Raw genomic sequence first — 15,418 nt, 5'->3', positions numbered from 1 at the left:
GATTTTACTTGAAGGTAGAAGCAGCCATGTGTGAACATGGTAGTGGTGCAGGCGGACCTGTCATAGGCATCCCTGTAGCTGTGGGGATGGGCTAAAGGGGCCATGCGAGGCCTCAGTGAGGTGAATGTAGTACTTTAGGAGAGAGCTCGAGGGCTCTTTGGAGTGGGGCCCTGTTGGTGGAGGTGGTGTGGGGGGTGGACTCAGGAGGAATTAGGAGTCACGGAGAATGGCAGAATTTGATCATTGATTGGCCATGGGGCAGAGAGAAGGGAGAGGAAGGAAGGAGTCTAGGATGAGTCCCAGGTTTCTGGCTCAGTCAACTGGGGAAACAGAATTGTTGCAGAGATATGGAGCCAGTAAGGACCACATCTAGGGACATGAGTTCATGTTCAGTTTTGGATCCATCAATGTTAAGATGCCTAAATATTGTGCAAGTCTGTCCTGCCTGAAAATGGAGATGATGTGAGAAAGGAGAGGAGTAAAAACTAACTTCTGTTCACAAAGTGGAAGTTAACCAAAACATGCCTGATTTTAGAGAACTGTAGATTTGCTATGTTCTCTTGACCCATCGCATCTCTTGTTCCTACCCATTGCACGTTGGGCAAGAATGTTTCGCTTGTCTTTGTGGCCTTTGACTACCACCTTCCCCATTCCCCAGTCCTGTCTCTCCCCGGCCTTGCTTCCAGTTTTCCATATGTACCATTCTATGGCTATCCTGTCACAGGTTGGAGCTGAGGTGAGCGATAGCTGGACTGTGGTGTTGGTTGCCCTCAGCTCTTTCTGCGTTGACCTACCTAGCTGAGCCTCCACAGTAGGAAAATGCTTTGGGAAAATATGCCAATTGGTAACCCACTCCTTGAACTGGCCCAAGAAGACTAATTCCACACCGCTGTCCTTCGCTCATTCCCTGGCTTGCCTGATGAGAGAGAGCATCCTCTCCTGTGCTCTGTCAGCTGGACCCAAATCGACCGTGCTAACAGTGAAGCCAAAAAGACAAGGGGAGATGGTAGCTCTGGGGCATTTAAACCATTCTAATCCCTGCCAGCTTTAAATTGTGCTTAATACCTGTCATAGTCATGGAAATGCCTTTTTCCTTTGGGAACCTCTGGATGGGTAATCTCTTCATGTTGACCAGGGCCATACAAATTCACCTTCTACCTGCTTCAGGGTCTTCAGGGTCTCTGCCATACCACATGGTGCTGAGACTAGGAGTTTGTGTTACCCTGAGACCCTAATTCCCAGGGCTTATTCTCTAGAGCAGGGGTCCCCAACCCCTGGGCTGTGGACCAGTAGCGGTCCGTGGCCTGTTAGGAACCAGGCTGCACAGCAGGAGGTGAGCCGCAGGCAAGTGAGCGAAGCTTCATCTGCATTTACAGCCGCTCCCCATCACTTGTATTACCGCCTGAGCTCCACCTCCTGTCAGATCAGTGGCGACATTAGATTCTCATAGGAGCGCGAACCCTACTGGGAGCTGCACATGCAAGGGATCTAGGTTGCACGCTCCTTATGAGAATCTAATGCCTGATGATCTGAGGTGGAGCTGAGACGGTGATGCTAGCGGCTGCACGTACAGGTTGTCATTAGCAGAGAGGTTTGACTGCACAGAGACCATAATAAATTAATTGCCTGCAGACTTATGTCAAAACCCTATCAGTGAGTGGCAAGTGAAAACAAGCTCAGGGCTCCTGCTGGTTCTGCATTTTGGTGAGTTGTATAATTATTTCATTATATATTACAATGTAATAATAATAGAAATAAAGTGTACAGTAAATGTAATGCGCTTGAATCATCCTGAAACCATTCCCCTCCGCCCCCGGTCCATGGAAAAATTATCTTCCACAAAACTGGTCCCTGGTGCCACAAAGGTTGGGGACTGCTGCTCTGGAGGGCAAAAGAGCCACTTTCTATGTCTGAGTTTAATGAGTGAGCTCCCCCACTGCACCAGTATTTCCCAGCCTTGTCTGCACATTGGAATCACCCAGGGAACTTTGAGAATACAGATGCCTGGGTCCCAGAGCTTCGGAAGTGGCCCGGGGTGTCCAGAGTGCAGTGAAGGCTGAGAACTACTGCTGTAACCTGTTGCCTTTTTTTAAAAGTTAATTTTATTTGGAAATGCAGAGTTACAAAAGAGTTGCAGGAATAAGAATTGTACATACGAGGCCCAAATATCCTTTACTTAGATCCACTGAGTAACATTTACCCCATTTGATTTGTCATTTGTGTTCTTGCATATGCCTCTCTCTGCGCATGCATCATGGCCCTTTAGCTCTAATACTTCAGCGGGTATTCCCTAAGAATAAAGATACTCTAACAACCCCAATACAGTTATCAAATTCAGTACATTTAACACTGATAAAATAGTTTAAAATACCATTCACATTCTAACTGATCTCAGTGTCCTTTGTAGAACCTCACCCCCACCCAGTTCTAGATCTGGTCCAAGATCAAGTATTATAGGTAGTTGTCATGTCTCTGGTCTCCTTTAATCTGGAGCATTTCCACAGTTTTGTCACTTACGACACTGACATTTTGGAAGAATACAGTTTCTTCTTTTAAATGATGCCGCTCATTTGGGGTTTATCTGATGTTTCCTCTTGATTAGATTAGATTGAGTTTTGCATTCCAGGTGGCTGGAACACTATGTCATATGTCCTCTCAGGAAGCACAATGTCATCTGCCCCTCAGTGGTGATCTTAATTTTGATCACCTGGTGTATCATTCAGGGTCCAGTGAGGGGGAAAAAGTAAATAGGAAAACTTTAATGTAAATAATTGTTAACTGAGTTAAGAGGTAGGTAACGACTAAAAGGGAAAGAAGAGAGTTCTAAAGCGTCTGAATAGAAAACAGCTACCACCCCGAGGATCAAGGGACGAGAAGACAAGGAAGGAACTTAGAACCTCAGAGGAGGGCCCTGTAAGCCTGACCAGCAGGAACATGCTGCCTGCCCTGTGCTGCAGAATCAGCTCCCTGGAGGTGCCTGCCGAGACATGAGAGCAAAGAACAACCGCTGTGGAGGATGCTGCTGGGATCCAGGCCAGTCCGAAACACTAATGGTCTCTTCCAGCCCTGCTTTCCCCTTCAGAGGCCCCTGTTAGCCAGCTCGCAAAGAGAAATGTAGTTTGCAGAGTCCCAGCTTCAGTGTGGCAAGGAAGGGAAAGGAAGGCAAGTTTGGAGCTAAGAGGCAACAAATTCATACCTAGCACACCTGGACAGGATGTCTTCCACTTTCTCCATGGTATAGTTACTGTTTTTCCCCTTCCAACTCAAGCAATCTCTGGAGATATAAGACCATGTAAATATCCTGCTCCTCACCAAACTTCTCCCTAGATTTAGCAAATAGTGCTGACTCTGGCCTGATTCAATCTTTCCTATGATGATTGTTGTTTTAGATTCCATCTTAAAATGATGATTGTGAAATACTGTTTTTCCAATTCAGCGCTCCTTCCTCATTTACCAGTCTGCCCTCCCTCCCTCTTCCCCAATTATTTATTTTTATATATCTTATTTATATTCATTGTGAACTGATGGATTCTCCTTTTTTTCAATGGTCTGTAATTCATTATTGTCCTTTTGTTTTGTTCTTGGTTCTTAAATAGTTCCAGATGTGACCAGTGGGAGCCCCTTCAAGTTGTCTCCTACATCCTGACATTTTTTTTAACACTTCTATAATTTCTGACATAGCGAGATATTCCAGATTCATCTTGTACCCACCTCCCCTCAGCCCTGGAATCATTGTTTCTCCAAGGAGCCCTGGTCCCTGGCTCTAGCTACAGCAGTGTCTTTGCTTCTCATTCTATCAGAGCTATCTTACTCCCTTTTAAAAGTTGTTCCTAATTTTTTTAACAAAAGTAATAGTGCTTTAAAAAATGTAAACCATACAGACACCTATAAGGAAAATGTGCCCACAGGTAAGCAAGTTTAGCAGTGATGTGTACCCTTCTAAACTGTTTTCTCTACATATACAAAAACAGACTTGGTCATGGTTTGTGGTTTTGCTTTTTGCTATTATATGAATTCTATTCTATAGGTGCTCTTCTTTTCTTCTCAGCAAAATGTGTACTATTACCTGTATCAGACTGTAGAATTGGTTCTTGAGTTTTGTTAGCTGCATAGATACAGTAATGGTATGATTAACCAATGTACAGTGGACAGGCACTCGTTGATTCCAGCCTCACTGCAGTGAACACCTTCGTACACATGCTGTCAGGCATTTAGAATGTTTTTTTAATTTTAAAAAACTTTATTGAGGTGAAATTCACACAGCATAAAGTTAACATTTTAAAGTGAACGACTCAGTGGCATTTAGTACGTTCACAGTATTGTGCAGCCACCCCCCCGTCTAGTTGCAAAGCATTTTCATTACCCCGTGTTCTACATTTTTGCATGGACTCAAGGATAGATTCTTAGTAGTGGTTTACTTTGTACTTTTAGATACATCCAGTTACCCTCAGAAAAGTTATACCAGTTTATATTCCCACTAGCAGTATATGAAATTCTGCATTTTCTTACAGCTTTGTTGATACTTTGGGTATTGGAAGATTGTATGTTTCTAGAAATTTGTCTGTTTCTTCTAGGTTGTCCAATTTGTTGTCATATAACTATTCATAGTATTCTCTTACGATTTTTTGTATCTCTGTGATTTTGGTGGTTATTTATCCTTTTTCATTTCTTATTTTGTTTATTTGAGTCCTCTCTCTTTTTTTCTTGATGAGCCTGACTAAAGGTTTTTCAATTATGTTTATCTTTTCAAAAAACCGGCTCTTGGTTTCACTGATCATTTCTGATGTTCGTTTGTTATGTTTTGGTCTCTATTTTATTTATTTCCTCTCTGATCTTTATTAAGCCCTTCCTGCTGCTGACTTTGGGCTTTCTTTGTTCTTTTTCTAATTTACTTGGATGGTTGGTTAGGTTAGAAACAAGTTTTTTCTTGTTTCTTGAGGAAGGCCTGTATCATTATAAACTTCCCTCTTAGAACTGCTTTTGCTGCATCCCATGGATTTTGGAAAGTTGTGTTTCCATTTTCATTTGTCTCAAAACATTTTCTGATTGTCTCTTTGATTTCTTCTTTGACCCATTGGTTTTTTAGTAGCATGTTGCTTAGTCTCCATGTGTTTGTGCTTTTCCCGTTTTACTTCCCGTAATTGATTTCTAGTTTCAGACTGTTATGGTTGGAAAAAAAATGCTTGATGTAATTTCTATCCTCTTAAATTTCTTGAGACTTGTTTTGTGATCTATCCTGGAAAACATTCCATGTGTACTTGAAAAGAATGTGTATTCTGCTTTTTTCGGATGTAGTGTCCTGTAGCTATTATTAAGTCCAACTGGTCTAATGTGTTACGACCACTCTTTCCTTACTGATTTTCTGTGTGGATGATCTCTCCATTGATGTAAGTGGGGTCTTAAAGTCCCCTACTATTATTGTATTATTGTCAATTTCTCCTTTTATGTCTGTTAATATTTGCTTTATGTATTTAGGTGCTCCTGTAATAGGTGCCTATATGTTAATGAGTGTTATATCCTCTTCTTTCTTTTTCCATTTCCTCACTTACAGTCTTTGTGTGTCTTTAGCTCTGAAGTGAGTCTCTTATAAGCAGGATATAGTTGAGTTTTGTATTTTCGTCCAGTCAGCCACCCTATGTATTTTGATTGGAGCATTTAGTCCATTGACATTTAAAGTGATTATTGGTAGGTATGTACTTACTGCCATTTTATTACTTGTTTTTGTAGCTCTTCTGTGTTCTTTTCTTTTAGTCTCTTCACTTGTGATTTAATGACTTTCTTTAGTGGTATGCTTGTGTCCCTTTCTCTCTAGTTTTTGTGTGTCTATTTTAGGTTTTTGCTTTGTGGTTACCATGGGGTTTATATATGCTGATCTATAACTATATCTGCCTATTTCAAACAGGTAGTCATTTACATTCAAACACATTCCAAAAGGTGTATATTTTCTACTCCCCTTCTCCATATTTTGTTTTTGATGTCCTATTTTGCATCTTCATGTTTATCCCTTTACTGATTGTTGTAGCTATAGTTGTTTTTACAATTTTTTTTTTTTTTAAATCTTTGTACTAGCTTATTTAAGTGGTTGATCCTCAGCCTTTACTATATATTTGCTTTTACTAGTGGGATTTCTCCTTTCCTATAGATACTTCTTGTTATAGCCTCTTCCTTTCCACTTAGGGAAGACCATTTAACATTTCTTTTAGGGTTGGTTTAGTATTGATGAATTCTTAGTTTCTGCTTGTCTGACAAGTTCTTTCTCTCTCCTTCAATTCTAAATGATTATTTTGCTGGGTATGTGAGGTTGCAGGTTTTTCCCTTTTTTGGCGCTTTCAATATTTAATCCCATCTGGTCTCCAAGCTTTCTATAGAAAAATCAGCTGATAGCCTTATGGCGGTTCCCTTGTATATGACTCTTTATTTTTCTCTTGTTGCCATTAGAATTTTCTCTTTAACTTTTGCCATTTTAATCATGATATGTTTTGGTGTGGGTTTGTTTGGGTTCATCTTGTTTGGGACCGTCTGGGCTTCCTATATCTGGATATCTGTTTCCTTCTTCAGGTTCAGAAAGTTTTCCTACATAATTTCATCAAATACCTTTTTGACCCTTTTCTTTCTCTCTTCTCCTTCAGGGACCCCTGTAATGTGAATGTTGGTATGATTGATATTGTCTCAGAGATGCCTTAAACTGTTCTCATTTTTTACTGTTTTTTTTTTTTTTTTTTTTTTTTGCTCTTCTGATTGGGTGATTTCCATTATTCTCTCTTGCAGATCACTTTCACATTCTTCTGTATCACCTTGTCTGCTGTTAATTCCTTCTAGTGTGTTATTCATTTCTGTTATTGCATTCTTCAGTACTGACTGGTTCTTTTTTATATTTTCTAGTTCCTTGTTAAAATTCTCACTGTGTTGATGTATCCTTTTTGCTAATTCAGTTAGCATTCTTATTACTAATGCTTTGAACTCTTTATCTGGTAAATTGTTTATTTCTGTTTCATTAGTTGTTTTTTTCAGAGGTTTTCTCTTGCTCTTCCGATTGAAACAAACTCCTCTGTCTTCTCATTTTAACTTTCTCTGTCTCTATGAAATTAGGTGAAACAGTTACCTACTGCAGTCTTGAAAAGGGGCATCCTTGTGTGGGAGCAACCCTACACAGTCTGCACGTGCCCAGTGGCTTTGGTGGGGAAGCTGGATCTGACGTGAACACAAGTCACATCTTTCTCCAGGGCATGCTGGCAGTTGTCACCTTGGTAGAAGGTGGGACTGCAGAGAGAGGGGCTAGGGCCAGAGCCAGGTGTGAGAGGTGACGTCCCTTATTCTCAATGGCTGTCACCACGCTATTAGGGGCAGGTTGGGTCTCAAGTTGCTGGAGCAGAAGTTCTGAGGGTCAGGTCTGAGCTAGCTCTGTTCCCTTTAAAGTGTGCTCTCTGACGCCATCGCTGGCACACTCACCCCAGAGCGGAGCAGTGCTGGGGGAAGAGGGACTCGTGCCAGTCCTTGGTGTGAGTGCTGGCGCAGGCTGCGGCAGTTTGGCCACAGTCAGGGATCTAGGCTGCTTCTGACGTGCTGCCTGTGTAAGCAGCAGTCAGGGCTGCCTCTCCCCTGCTCAGGTGCTGCTCCACATCTGAGCCTCCTTTGTCTCTTCACTCAGCCGCTGCCACGCTCACCCTGGTGTGCAGCTGCACCTCAGAGCAAGCGGGGCGTGTGTGGGCCCTCGGTGTGGGTCGGGCCTGGGCTGTGGAGGTCTGGCCATAGTCAGCGGACAGCTTCTGAATGGGCTGCCTGTGCAAGCGCCAGTCATGGCTGCCCCTGCCCTACTTAGACACTGCTCTGGGTCTGGGCTACCTTTGTGCCTCACAGACGAGCTTTCCTCTTGGCCAAGACAGCCCTTGCCCCAGTGTGGCGCTGCTTTTTGGAACAAGTGAGGCCAGCGCTGTTGCTCGGCTCAGGCTGGGGCAGTGGTGGGAAACCGGTCAGAGACCTGTGTAGTTTCAATCTGCCCTGTTTCAAGAGTAAGCAAGTCTGTGCTTGTTCCTCCTGAGTCGAGTCCAGGCTTCCCCCAGCCCTTCTGTTAGTGCCATCGGCCCTCCAGCCAACCGAGGGATCTCATCTTCCTGGGGCACCCAATATGTGGCTGGAACCGCTCACTCCACGGGAAGGATCTCTGCCCGTGTAATCACCGTGCTCGTTTGAGTCCCCCTCCCAAGGGCACAGGTCCCAACCTGATCACTTCTCTTACCTTCCTGCCTGATTCTTTGTGCATCTTTCTTACAGCCTTGCTTGCACAGGAGTCTTTCTGCCAGTCTCCAGTTAGTTTTCAGTGAGCATTGTTCCACATGTAGATGTATTTGTGATGTGTTCACTGGGGGACGTGAGTCCCCCATCCTCCTACTCCACCATCTTGATCTGTTTTTGACACTTTGAATATTACCAGCCTTTACCTTTTCTTCCCATCCAGTAGATGAAAATATGTATGTCGTTGACTCTTAGCTAGGCCCAGCATGTTTTTAAAGCTGTTTCAGCCATTTGTATCTCCTGGATTTCCAGTTTGTATCATCTGCCCAGTTTGATAGGTTGTTTTTGTTTTTTGTTTTTCTTATAGATTTTAAGAGTTAAGTTTACTTGGGAAACTTTTCTGTGAAACTCAATGTCTATTGCTATTGTGAATGGGGTAATGTTGCTGATACATTTGCTAATTGGTTATTGTGGGTGCGTAGGAGCCCCTACTTTTGGGGTACTTGACCTTATACGCAGCATCCTTGCAGTTCTTGAAAATAATTTGCATGTTCTGTGTGGCTCTTTCTTGCAGTGTCCCTGAGATTTCCTGAGGGTACCATGCAGTACCTTGCAGAAATTTTCCGAGTTTACCTACTGAATACCTTTTTGGACAGTGCTGAGTACATGGCTAGTCGTGGGGGAAATTAACTCATACACAGGTCCTGGTCTCTTGAGTTTATCCACTGAAAGTAAAATAGTTACAGAAGTTATAATAGGATAGAAAAGAGACTTGTTTATGTTTGTATCCCCAGCACCATAGTGGGACACTCAGTGTCTGAAATGTCACTATGGTGCCATAAGAAGATGGTTTTCAAACTTTCTTTTTTCAGCTGAAGAACCCATTAGCTAGAAAAGTTCTCAATGTTCGAAATATTTATGCTCAAGCTCAGCTGGCAGAGACTTGGATTCAGTTCGTCTAAGGTGGGACCAAAGCATCAATATTTAAAAATCACTTGTTAGGTGATTCCATTGAGCAGCCAGGGATGAGAATCACTGCTGGTCCAATAGGTAAACTGTACAAGTAGAGCTTGAGATGGAGTGGGGGCTCCCCTTCTCCTCCCTCTGGCCCCTGATAGGGCTTTGTAGAGCACAGTTTGAAAGCCACATCCCTGTGGTCTTGAGAATCCTGTGAGGGTGCTGAGGATAGGGTGCCCACTTGCTGGTGGTGACCTTGTTCTGGGCTTGTGCTGCTGCTTCACGTGCCAGGATGGGAAATAGGCAGATATCCTGGTTCAGCCAGACGGAGCCTAACAGCTACCGCTGTGCTGAGGTTGCCAGGCCTGAGCATAGCTGTGGGCGGGTGGTTGGAGTTAAGTGTTAGACCCCAGTGGTGCGTGTGTCCAGTTCGGCCAAATAGTGCATTGCTTCTCCTTTCTTCCTTGTCACCTTTGGGAAGGAATTACCGACATAACCAACACTCTCCAGAGGGCACATTAAGTGAGGATGCTGTACCAAGCGCAAAGCTACTGTTGATTATAGCCAAGATTTGGAGGTGGTGGACTTTTTTATTAAAAATGATCATCTCATGCTTTTAATTAGCACTCATATCTAATTTTGAACTTTACAAGGATAGCAACTTACACTGGGGCTTATTGCACCCATCTTACTGATGATGATACTGAGGTCCAGAGAAACTGTGCCTTGCCTAAGACCACACAAGGAAGCATGAGTGTGGATTCAGACCCTGATAGTCTGACTTCAGAGGCCATGCTTTTCCTCCTGCTCCATTCTGGCTTTGAGCAGCCCTCTGTCAAGAAGAGGGCTGCAGTTATTTATACACCCAATTACACACACACCAACAACCTCTTTATCTGTCACCATCTCCTCTGCTGGGAAGGCTGTCTGTCCAGCTGAGGTTGTGACCTGGTGCACAGAGAATGGAGAAGGCTGCAGAGGCAATGAATCTGACTTGGATTCATTCGTGGGTTTCTTTTTTCCTGGTATAAATTGTGACTCAAGAGTTGCTTTCAGTTCTATTCTCTGGCTGCCTAAATGACCGGAGCGCAGGCTCTGTTATCTAACAAACAGTCATTACCCATCACCCTCCAGGACTGTAGACACTGCGGCACCTGTCAGAGATGATGATAAATATCTAGGCCAAAGGTTTTTTAAAAAATCTTTGCAGTTGAATGGAATACTCAATCAAGATGACAAGGTATTTTCAAGGAATAAATAAAGCACTGATACCTAACTTTCTCCTCTTTTCTTTCCTCTTGGCTGCCCACATATGACCCGATGCCAGTGGTCAGTCTACTTGGCTGTCCTGCCTCTTCTGGGCCTTTGCTCAGACTTTGTCCCTGCTGCTACCCCTCCTCCACCTCCTCCTCCACCTGGGAAGGGAAATCGCTTCTCATCTCCTTCCTTTCCACTCTTCCCATTCCTGTCTCACATCCTGTAAGTTACCAAGTCCTGTTGATCTATTTCCCTCGTTCTTCCAGAATTGCTCTCCAGCCCAGTTGCCACTTCCTGGAGAAGCCACCATCATCTCTGTGTTGGACAGCCTGCACCTGGTCTCCCGGTCCTACTCTTGCCCTACTCACTGTCTACCTTGTATCAGAGGGGTGATAGTGTCTCTGTACTACTTCTGGGGTGAGTGAGCTCTTTGACAGCACCCCCTTATCTTAGCACCCCCCCCCCCATTTTCAAATACAGTGTCAGTCACACAGAAGTCATCAAAATACCTTGCTTGATTGAATTACTTCTGACAGCTCCCATATCTGGCTGTCCCGGGCAACGTTTCTGGCCCAGGCAAGCATTTGTGTAAGTAGGGCTTTAGTCACTGACTTCTCTCTCTCTCCTTCAGGGAGCATAAAACCAAGCACAAGTTTACATTTTTCTTTCCAAACATCCCTATTTATAAACCTCAGATGTGTCAGGGACAGGTGTGGTCATTTGGTCAGTTCACTTGTACAGTATGCTTTATAAAAGACAATTTATTTACATTTCAGGAAGGATTTAAGCCACAGTCTGATTTTTTTCAGAGGCCCAAAGCCCTTTCCCACCCCATCTGCCATACACCCTCTGGCGGAAGCAGTGGTGGGGTGGCATCTAGCAGAGGGTAGCTGGAGCCGTGCTTCCAGGGCCCTACCCTGCACCCAGGGGCTGCCCTGTGCCTTTTCACCTCTGCGTGGCCCCAGCATGAATAATACTGGGTGGAAACAACCCTTTCATGCTTTGTAGACTTTTGAGGTGTTCTCACACCTGAGTCTGAGGTCAGAGGCCACAGTCCAGCCATCCCCCTCCTTGACCAGGTGTCATGTTTGTTTAATCAAACCCACTTTTTTGCTTAAGTGATGAAGATAAGGGCATAAAGATGGACGTCTGCAATAAACAGAGGAACGGCCCCCTTTACCAGCCCCTCCTGGTCATCTTCCTAGGGCAGAGCTTGGTCAAAGGCCTCATTTTTGCTACTGTGGCATCTGATGTTTGCCTGAGCACGTGGAATGTTCCTCCGTGTGGCTGCCAGATGGACGGCTGGCCAGGCAGAGCCAGGACCGGTGGGAAGCCACAGGTCCACGGCAGGCTTCCGTGGGTGCCACGAGCTCCCAGTCACAGAGGTGTTGAGGCTGACAGGAGTGCCTGGTGCCCAGTCGTGCAAGAGGTCAGATTAGATTCCCCCAGAGTCTCTTCTAGTTCTAAATCCTGGAGAATTCAGTGATGCCCCTCACTCCCTTCTCTGTCTCTGCCCATTGTGAGGCTGTCATCACAGGCAGGCAGGATCAGAAAGGAACCCCCTCTTTCCTGGAACAGCTCCCCCTTTTCCTTGGCTTATCTCGGTCACCTGTTCCCAGAAGCCTCAGGACTGCTCGGCACATCAGGACGTTTCCTGTACTGCCGCCAGTTTTCTGGACTATCTGTTCCCCTCCACCAGGTCAAGAGCCCCTTGAGTAAAGCCAGTGTCTGAGGCGTTCCTCCTCTTGCGCTCACAGGGGGTGGGCCACAAAGGTTTATGAATGAGCAGGCGAAGTGATGAAGTCCCAGGGAAGGTGGTCTGCGGGGATAGTAACGGGCTCACGCAAGGTGTGCCCAGTGGAGGAGGCCCCCCCTGGTATGTCTGGCCCTGAGTCGGGGCGGGCGGCTGGCCTGCTGTGCCGGCAGAGTGTTGGGGCTCCCACAGGCGAGCGCCGGGGAGGCCTAGGACTGCGGAGGGGCCGGTTCCCACTGGCTCTCCCCCGCAGTCACTCTCCAGGCCCTTGGCGTGGCTGGAGCAGGGCCGTGGCAGGCCTCGGGCAGCAGTAGAAGTTACGTTTCTGGGGCCAAAGAGACAAAGGCCGGGGAGCACCAAGAGCGGAAGAGGCGCTCGGCCACCTCTGTGCCCAGCTCAGCCCACGTAGACTCCAGGCCGCCTAAGCGACCGTGCCACAGCCCCTCCACCTCGGCAGACCTGTCACCTGTTTCCTGCCTGCAACTAAGCTTGGCTCATCCCCAGAACGTTCCAGGTGTCCCTCCTCCCTGTGCTCACACACCTGCCCTGTCCTGCTGCTCTTGCCTTCCCTGTGTTCTGTCTGCCGCTGCCCCGCTCTAGTCCCTCTGCCCCAGGAAGCCTGGTCTCCCCATCCCAGCTGACCCGAGCTTCTCCTTGCCCCTACCCCATCCTCCCTGACCTCTGCGGCCTGCTCCTGTTGCCCGCTGTGAACGTGTCTCCCTGGCAGTTCCCCGGGACCCAGGGCTAGGGTACCTCCCCATCCCCAGCAGACCTGGGACAGACCCGAGCTGGGGCCTCAGTGACAACACTGCAGGTGGGGAGCTCTGCTCTCCTGGACTTCTCCCCTCCTTTGCCTCCTCCGAATTGAGCACTTGGACACGGGTGCAAGGAGGAAAAAGAGCGCTCCTTTATTCCCTGTGGGAAGGACTGCTCGGGAGCAGCCGTTACCTTTCCTGAGGGCAGGCTCTGTCTTGAGGCCCCTGCGAGGCCAGGGCAGGGGTGGGGGCACTGCTGGCCCCGTGGACAGGACAGGTCCAGGCGGGGGCTACTGCCCCTTCTTAAAGCTTCTCCAGGTAGGAGCCAGGGACAAAGCCACGCTGCCCGTTCCGTTGCACTGTCCACCAGCCATCCTCCCCTTCCTGGATGACCTCCAGGATGTCCCCTGCAGAGATGTTCAGCTCGTCGGAATTCTGGGCAGGAGAATGAAAACGCATCAGGCTGACAGGGGCCTGCTGGGAGGGCCTCTGGTCAGGCGTTCCCCCCACCCCAGGCAGTAAATGCCAGCCTGTCTCCCAGGTGAGCTGTCAGCTGAGACATGCTGGCCTCCTGGGGCTGCAAGACAAGGCCACTCTGGGCTAAGGCAGCCCTGGAGACATAGGGTGTGGGGCGCCTCGTGGGGCTCAGCCTCTTGTCCCCTCTGGTTTGTCATTGTGGGCCTCCCACACACAACCTGGGGCTTCTTCCCCTGCTTCACCTCCCTGCTGCTCCCTTCCCCTCCTTGCTTCAGACGCGGCAACCTAGCAAGTCAGGGGGCAGGTGTGTTTGCCACGCCTCCACCTCTGCTAGCCCTTGTCATACAGGCACCCCATCATTCTCCTGGGCTGTCTTCCTCTCCAGGGACCAGGCTTCGGGAGTCAGTGCAGCCCACTGAGCCCCGGGGAGATGCTTGGCCTCAGTCCCAGTGGATCTGGAGTCCAGCTCTGTACTCCCTCACCTCAAACTGGGAGCAGATTAGACTCTCTAGGGATCTGGGCACAGCTACCCTGTGGCCCCTTTACTCATCCTCCCCTTGTGGGCTTCAGAAAATCAGCCCCGGCACAGCTGAGGACCTCGTTCCGACCATGGCTTGTTCCGGGAGCCCGTGCTCACGGAGAGCAAGGCCCTCACCCGTGGGTGCAGAGCCTGATCCTCAGATATCTCCAGCTCCGCCAGCGGCTGCGCGTGCGCACACCTGCCTGTATACCGCGTGCGCTTGTGACCCAGGCCCTCGTTCCGTTCATCAGCTGTCACTCAGCAGGTCCGCACTGGACCCCTCCCAAAGGCCAGGTGCTGTTCTAAGGGCACCCACCCCAGCCCACTCACAGTGCATGTGCCTACGTGTGAGCACACCCTTGGGCATACTGGTGCCCGCCAAGGAGGGGAGGGCGGGGGCCTCACCTGGGCTGTGTAGTCATAGAGCGCCCTGTAATCCTGGGCTGGCAGGGTGTGGGGTCCTGGCGCCTCCTGCACAGCGATGGCGGCATAGACACCCTCATTCCGATCAGAGATGGGAGTCAGGGTCTCTGTGGAGGCTGAGAGCAGGGTGAGGCCTGGCACCCGCCCCTTACAAAGAACAGTGGTCCCTGGAGCCCCCCCCGACGTGGAGCTTCCCCAGACTTGGCCCAGCCTCTTCCCAACCCCCAACCTCCCAGCTGTTGGAAGGCCCATCTGTGCCAAGTAGGCATCCTCTCCTTCACCCCAGGTTGACAGTTGTCACCCCCAATTACCCGCAGAAGCTGCTGACGATGTTGTTTTGGGACTTCCGTGCAACAGCCCAGAGAACCTGGGGACAGGGAGGAAAGCAGGTGAGTCGGGGTGGGACAGGGGGAGTAGATGAGGCAGGGAGCCCACAGGGCTCCAGGGCTGGGGTTGGCCCTAGCCTCCAGGCACAGATGTGATTTATGGGGTGCCCCTCACCATGAGGGGTCCCTAAAGAGTGGTCCAGTGGCTCTTCCCCAGCCGCGCTCTCCCAGTCCCTCACCCTGTAGACGTCTTCTCAGTACCTGCTCCCTTCAGGGCCTAACTGGGGGCTCTAAGACCTCTATGCTCCAGGGCCCAGGCCCTACACCCGCCAGGCCCCTGCTCCAGCCTCCCCCATGGGCAAGGGAGCTGCCCCCTAGAGCTTGGCCCACTCACACCTCGCTAGGACCTTCACCAGCCTGGGCAGACCAGCCGCTCCCCGACCACACAAAGTGAGGTCCGGGAGGCAATGCTGGGCTAATTCACCCCTTCCCTCGTGCCTGGCTCAGACCTGGACTGAGCTGGAGTCATGGAAGTTTGTTGAATAAAAGAGAGGAAAAATAAGGCAAGAAGCAAGAGGCAGAGGCAGACACTGGGGTACCTAGTAAGGAGCCAGATGTGGGTGCCCCGAAGCAGACAGTGCTAAGGGCTAAACGAGTAGAGGCTGATGCTACTTCCCCCGCTCAGGAAAGGCTTCCTGGCCTGGTGGGGTCAGGCCAA

The 15,418-nt window shown here is 48.3% G+C and overlaps 1 protein-coding gene across 5 annotated transcripts in view; it reads right to left on the bottom strand.

The window, feature by feature from the left end:
* Positions 1-13,084: 13,084 nt before the first annotated feature.
* PSTPIP1 (proline-serine-threonine phosphatase interacting protein 1) overlaps positions 13,085-15,418 on the bottom strand; it is a 40,789-nt gene continuing 38,455 nt past the window's right edge. For 4 of the 5 annotated variants that reach the window (XM_059912698.1, XM_059912697.1, XM_059912700.1 and 1 more), the window contains 3 exons: positions 14,686-14,741; positions 14,357-14,490; positions 13,085-13,389 (listed from right to left, as the gene is read on the bottom strand). In XM_059912698.1, the coding sequence (XP_059768681.1) occupies positions 13,258-13,389; positions 14,357-14,490; positions 14,686-14,741 (322 nt within the window). In that variant the 3' untranslated portion in view covers positions 13,085-13,257. The remainder of the gene's footprint in view (positions 13,390-14,356; positions 14,491-14,685; positions 14,742-15,418) is intronic. The other variant, XM_059912696.1, reaches the window with a different exon arrangement.

The sequence above is a fragment of the Balaenoptera ricei genome, chromosome 2, assembly GCF_028023285.1.
Source record: "Balaenoptera ricei isolate mBalRic1 chromosome 2, mBalRic1.hap2, whole genome shotgun sequence".
NCBI lineage: Eukaryota > Metazoa > Chordata > Mammalia > Artiodactyla > Balaenopteridae > Balaenoptera > Balaenoptera ricei.
Note: the sequence above shows the minus strand (reverse complement) of the source record. Positions and strands in the feature narration are given on the sequence as shown.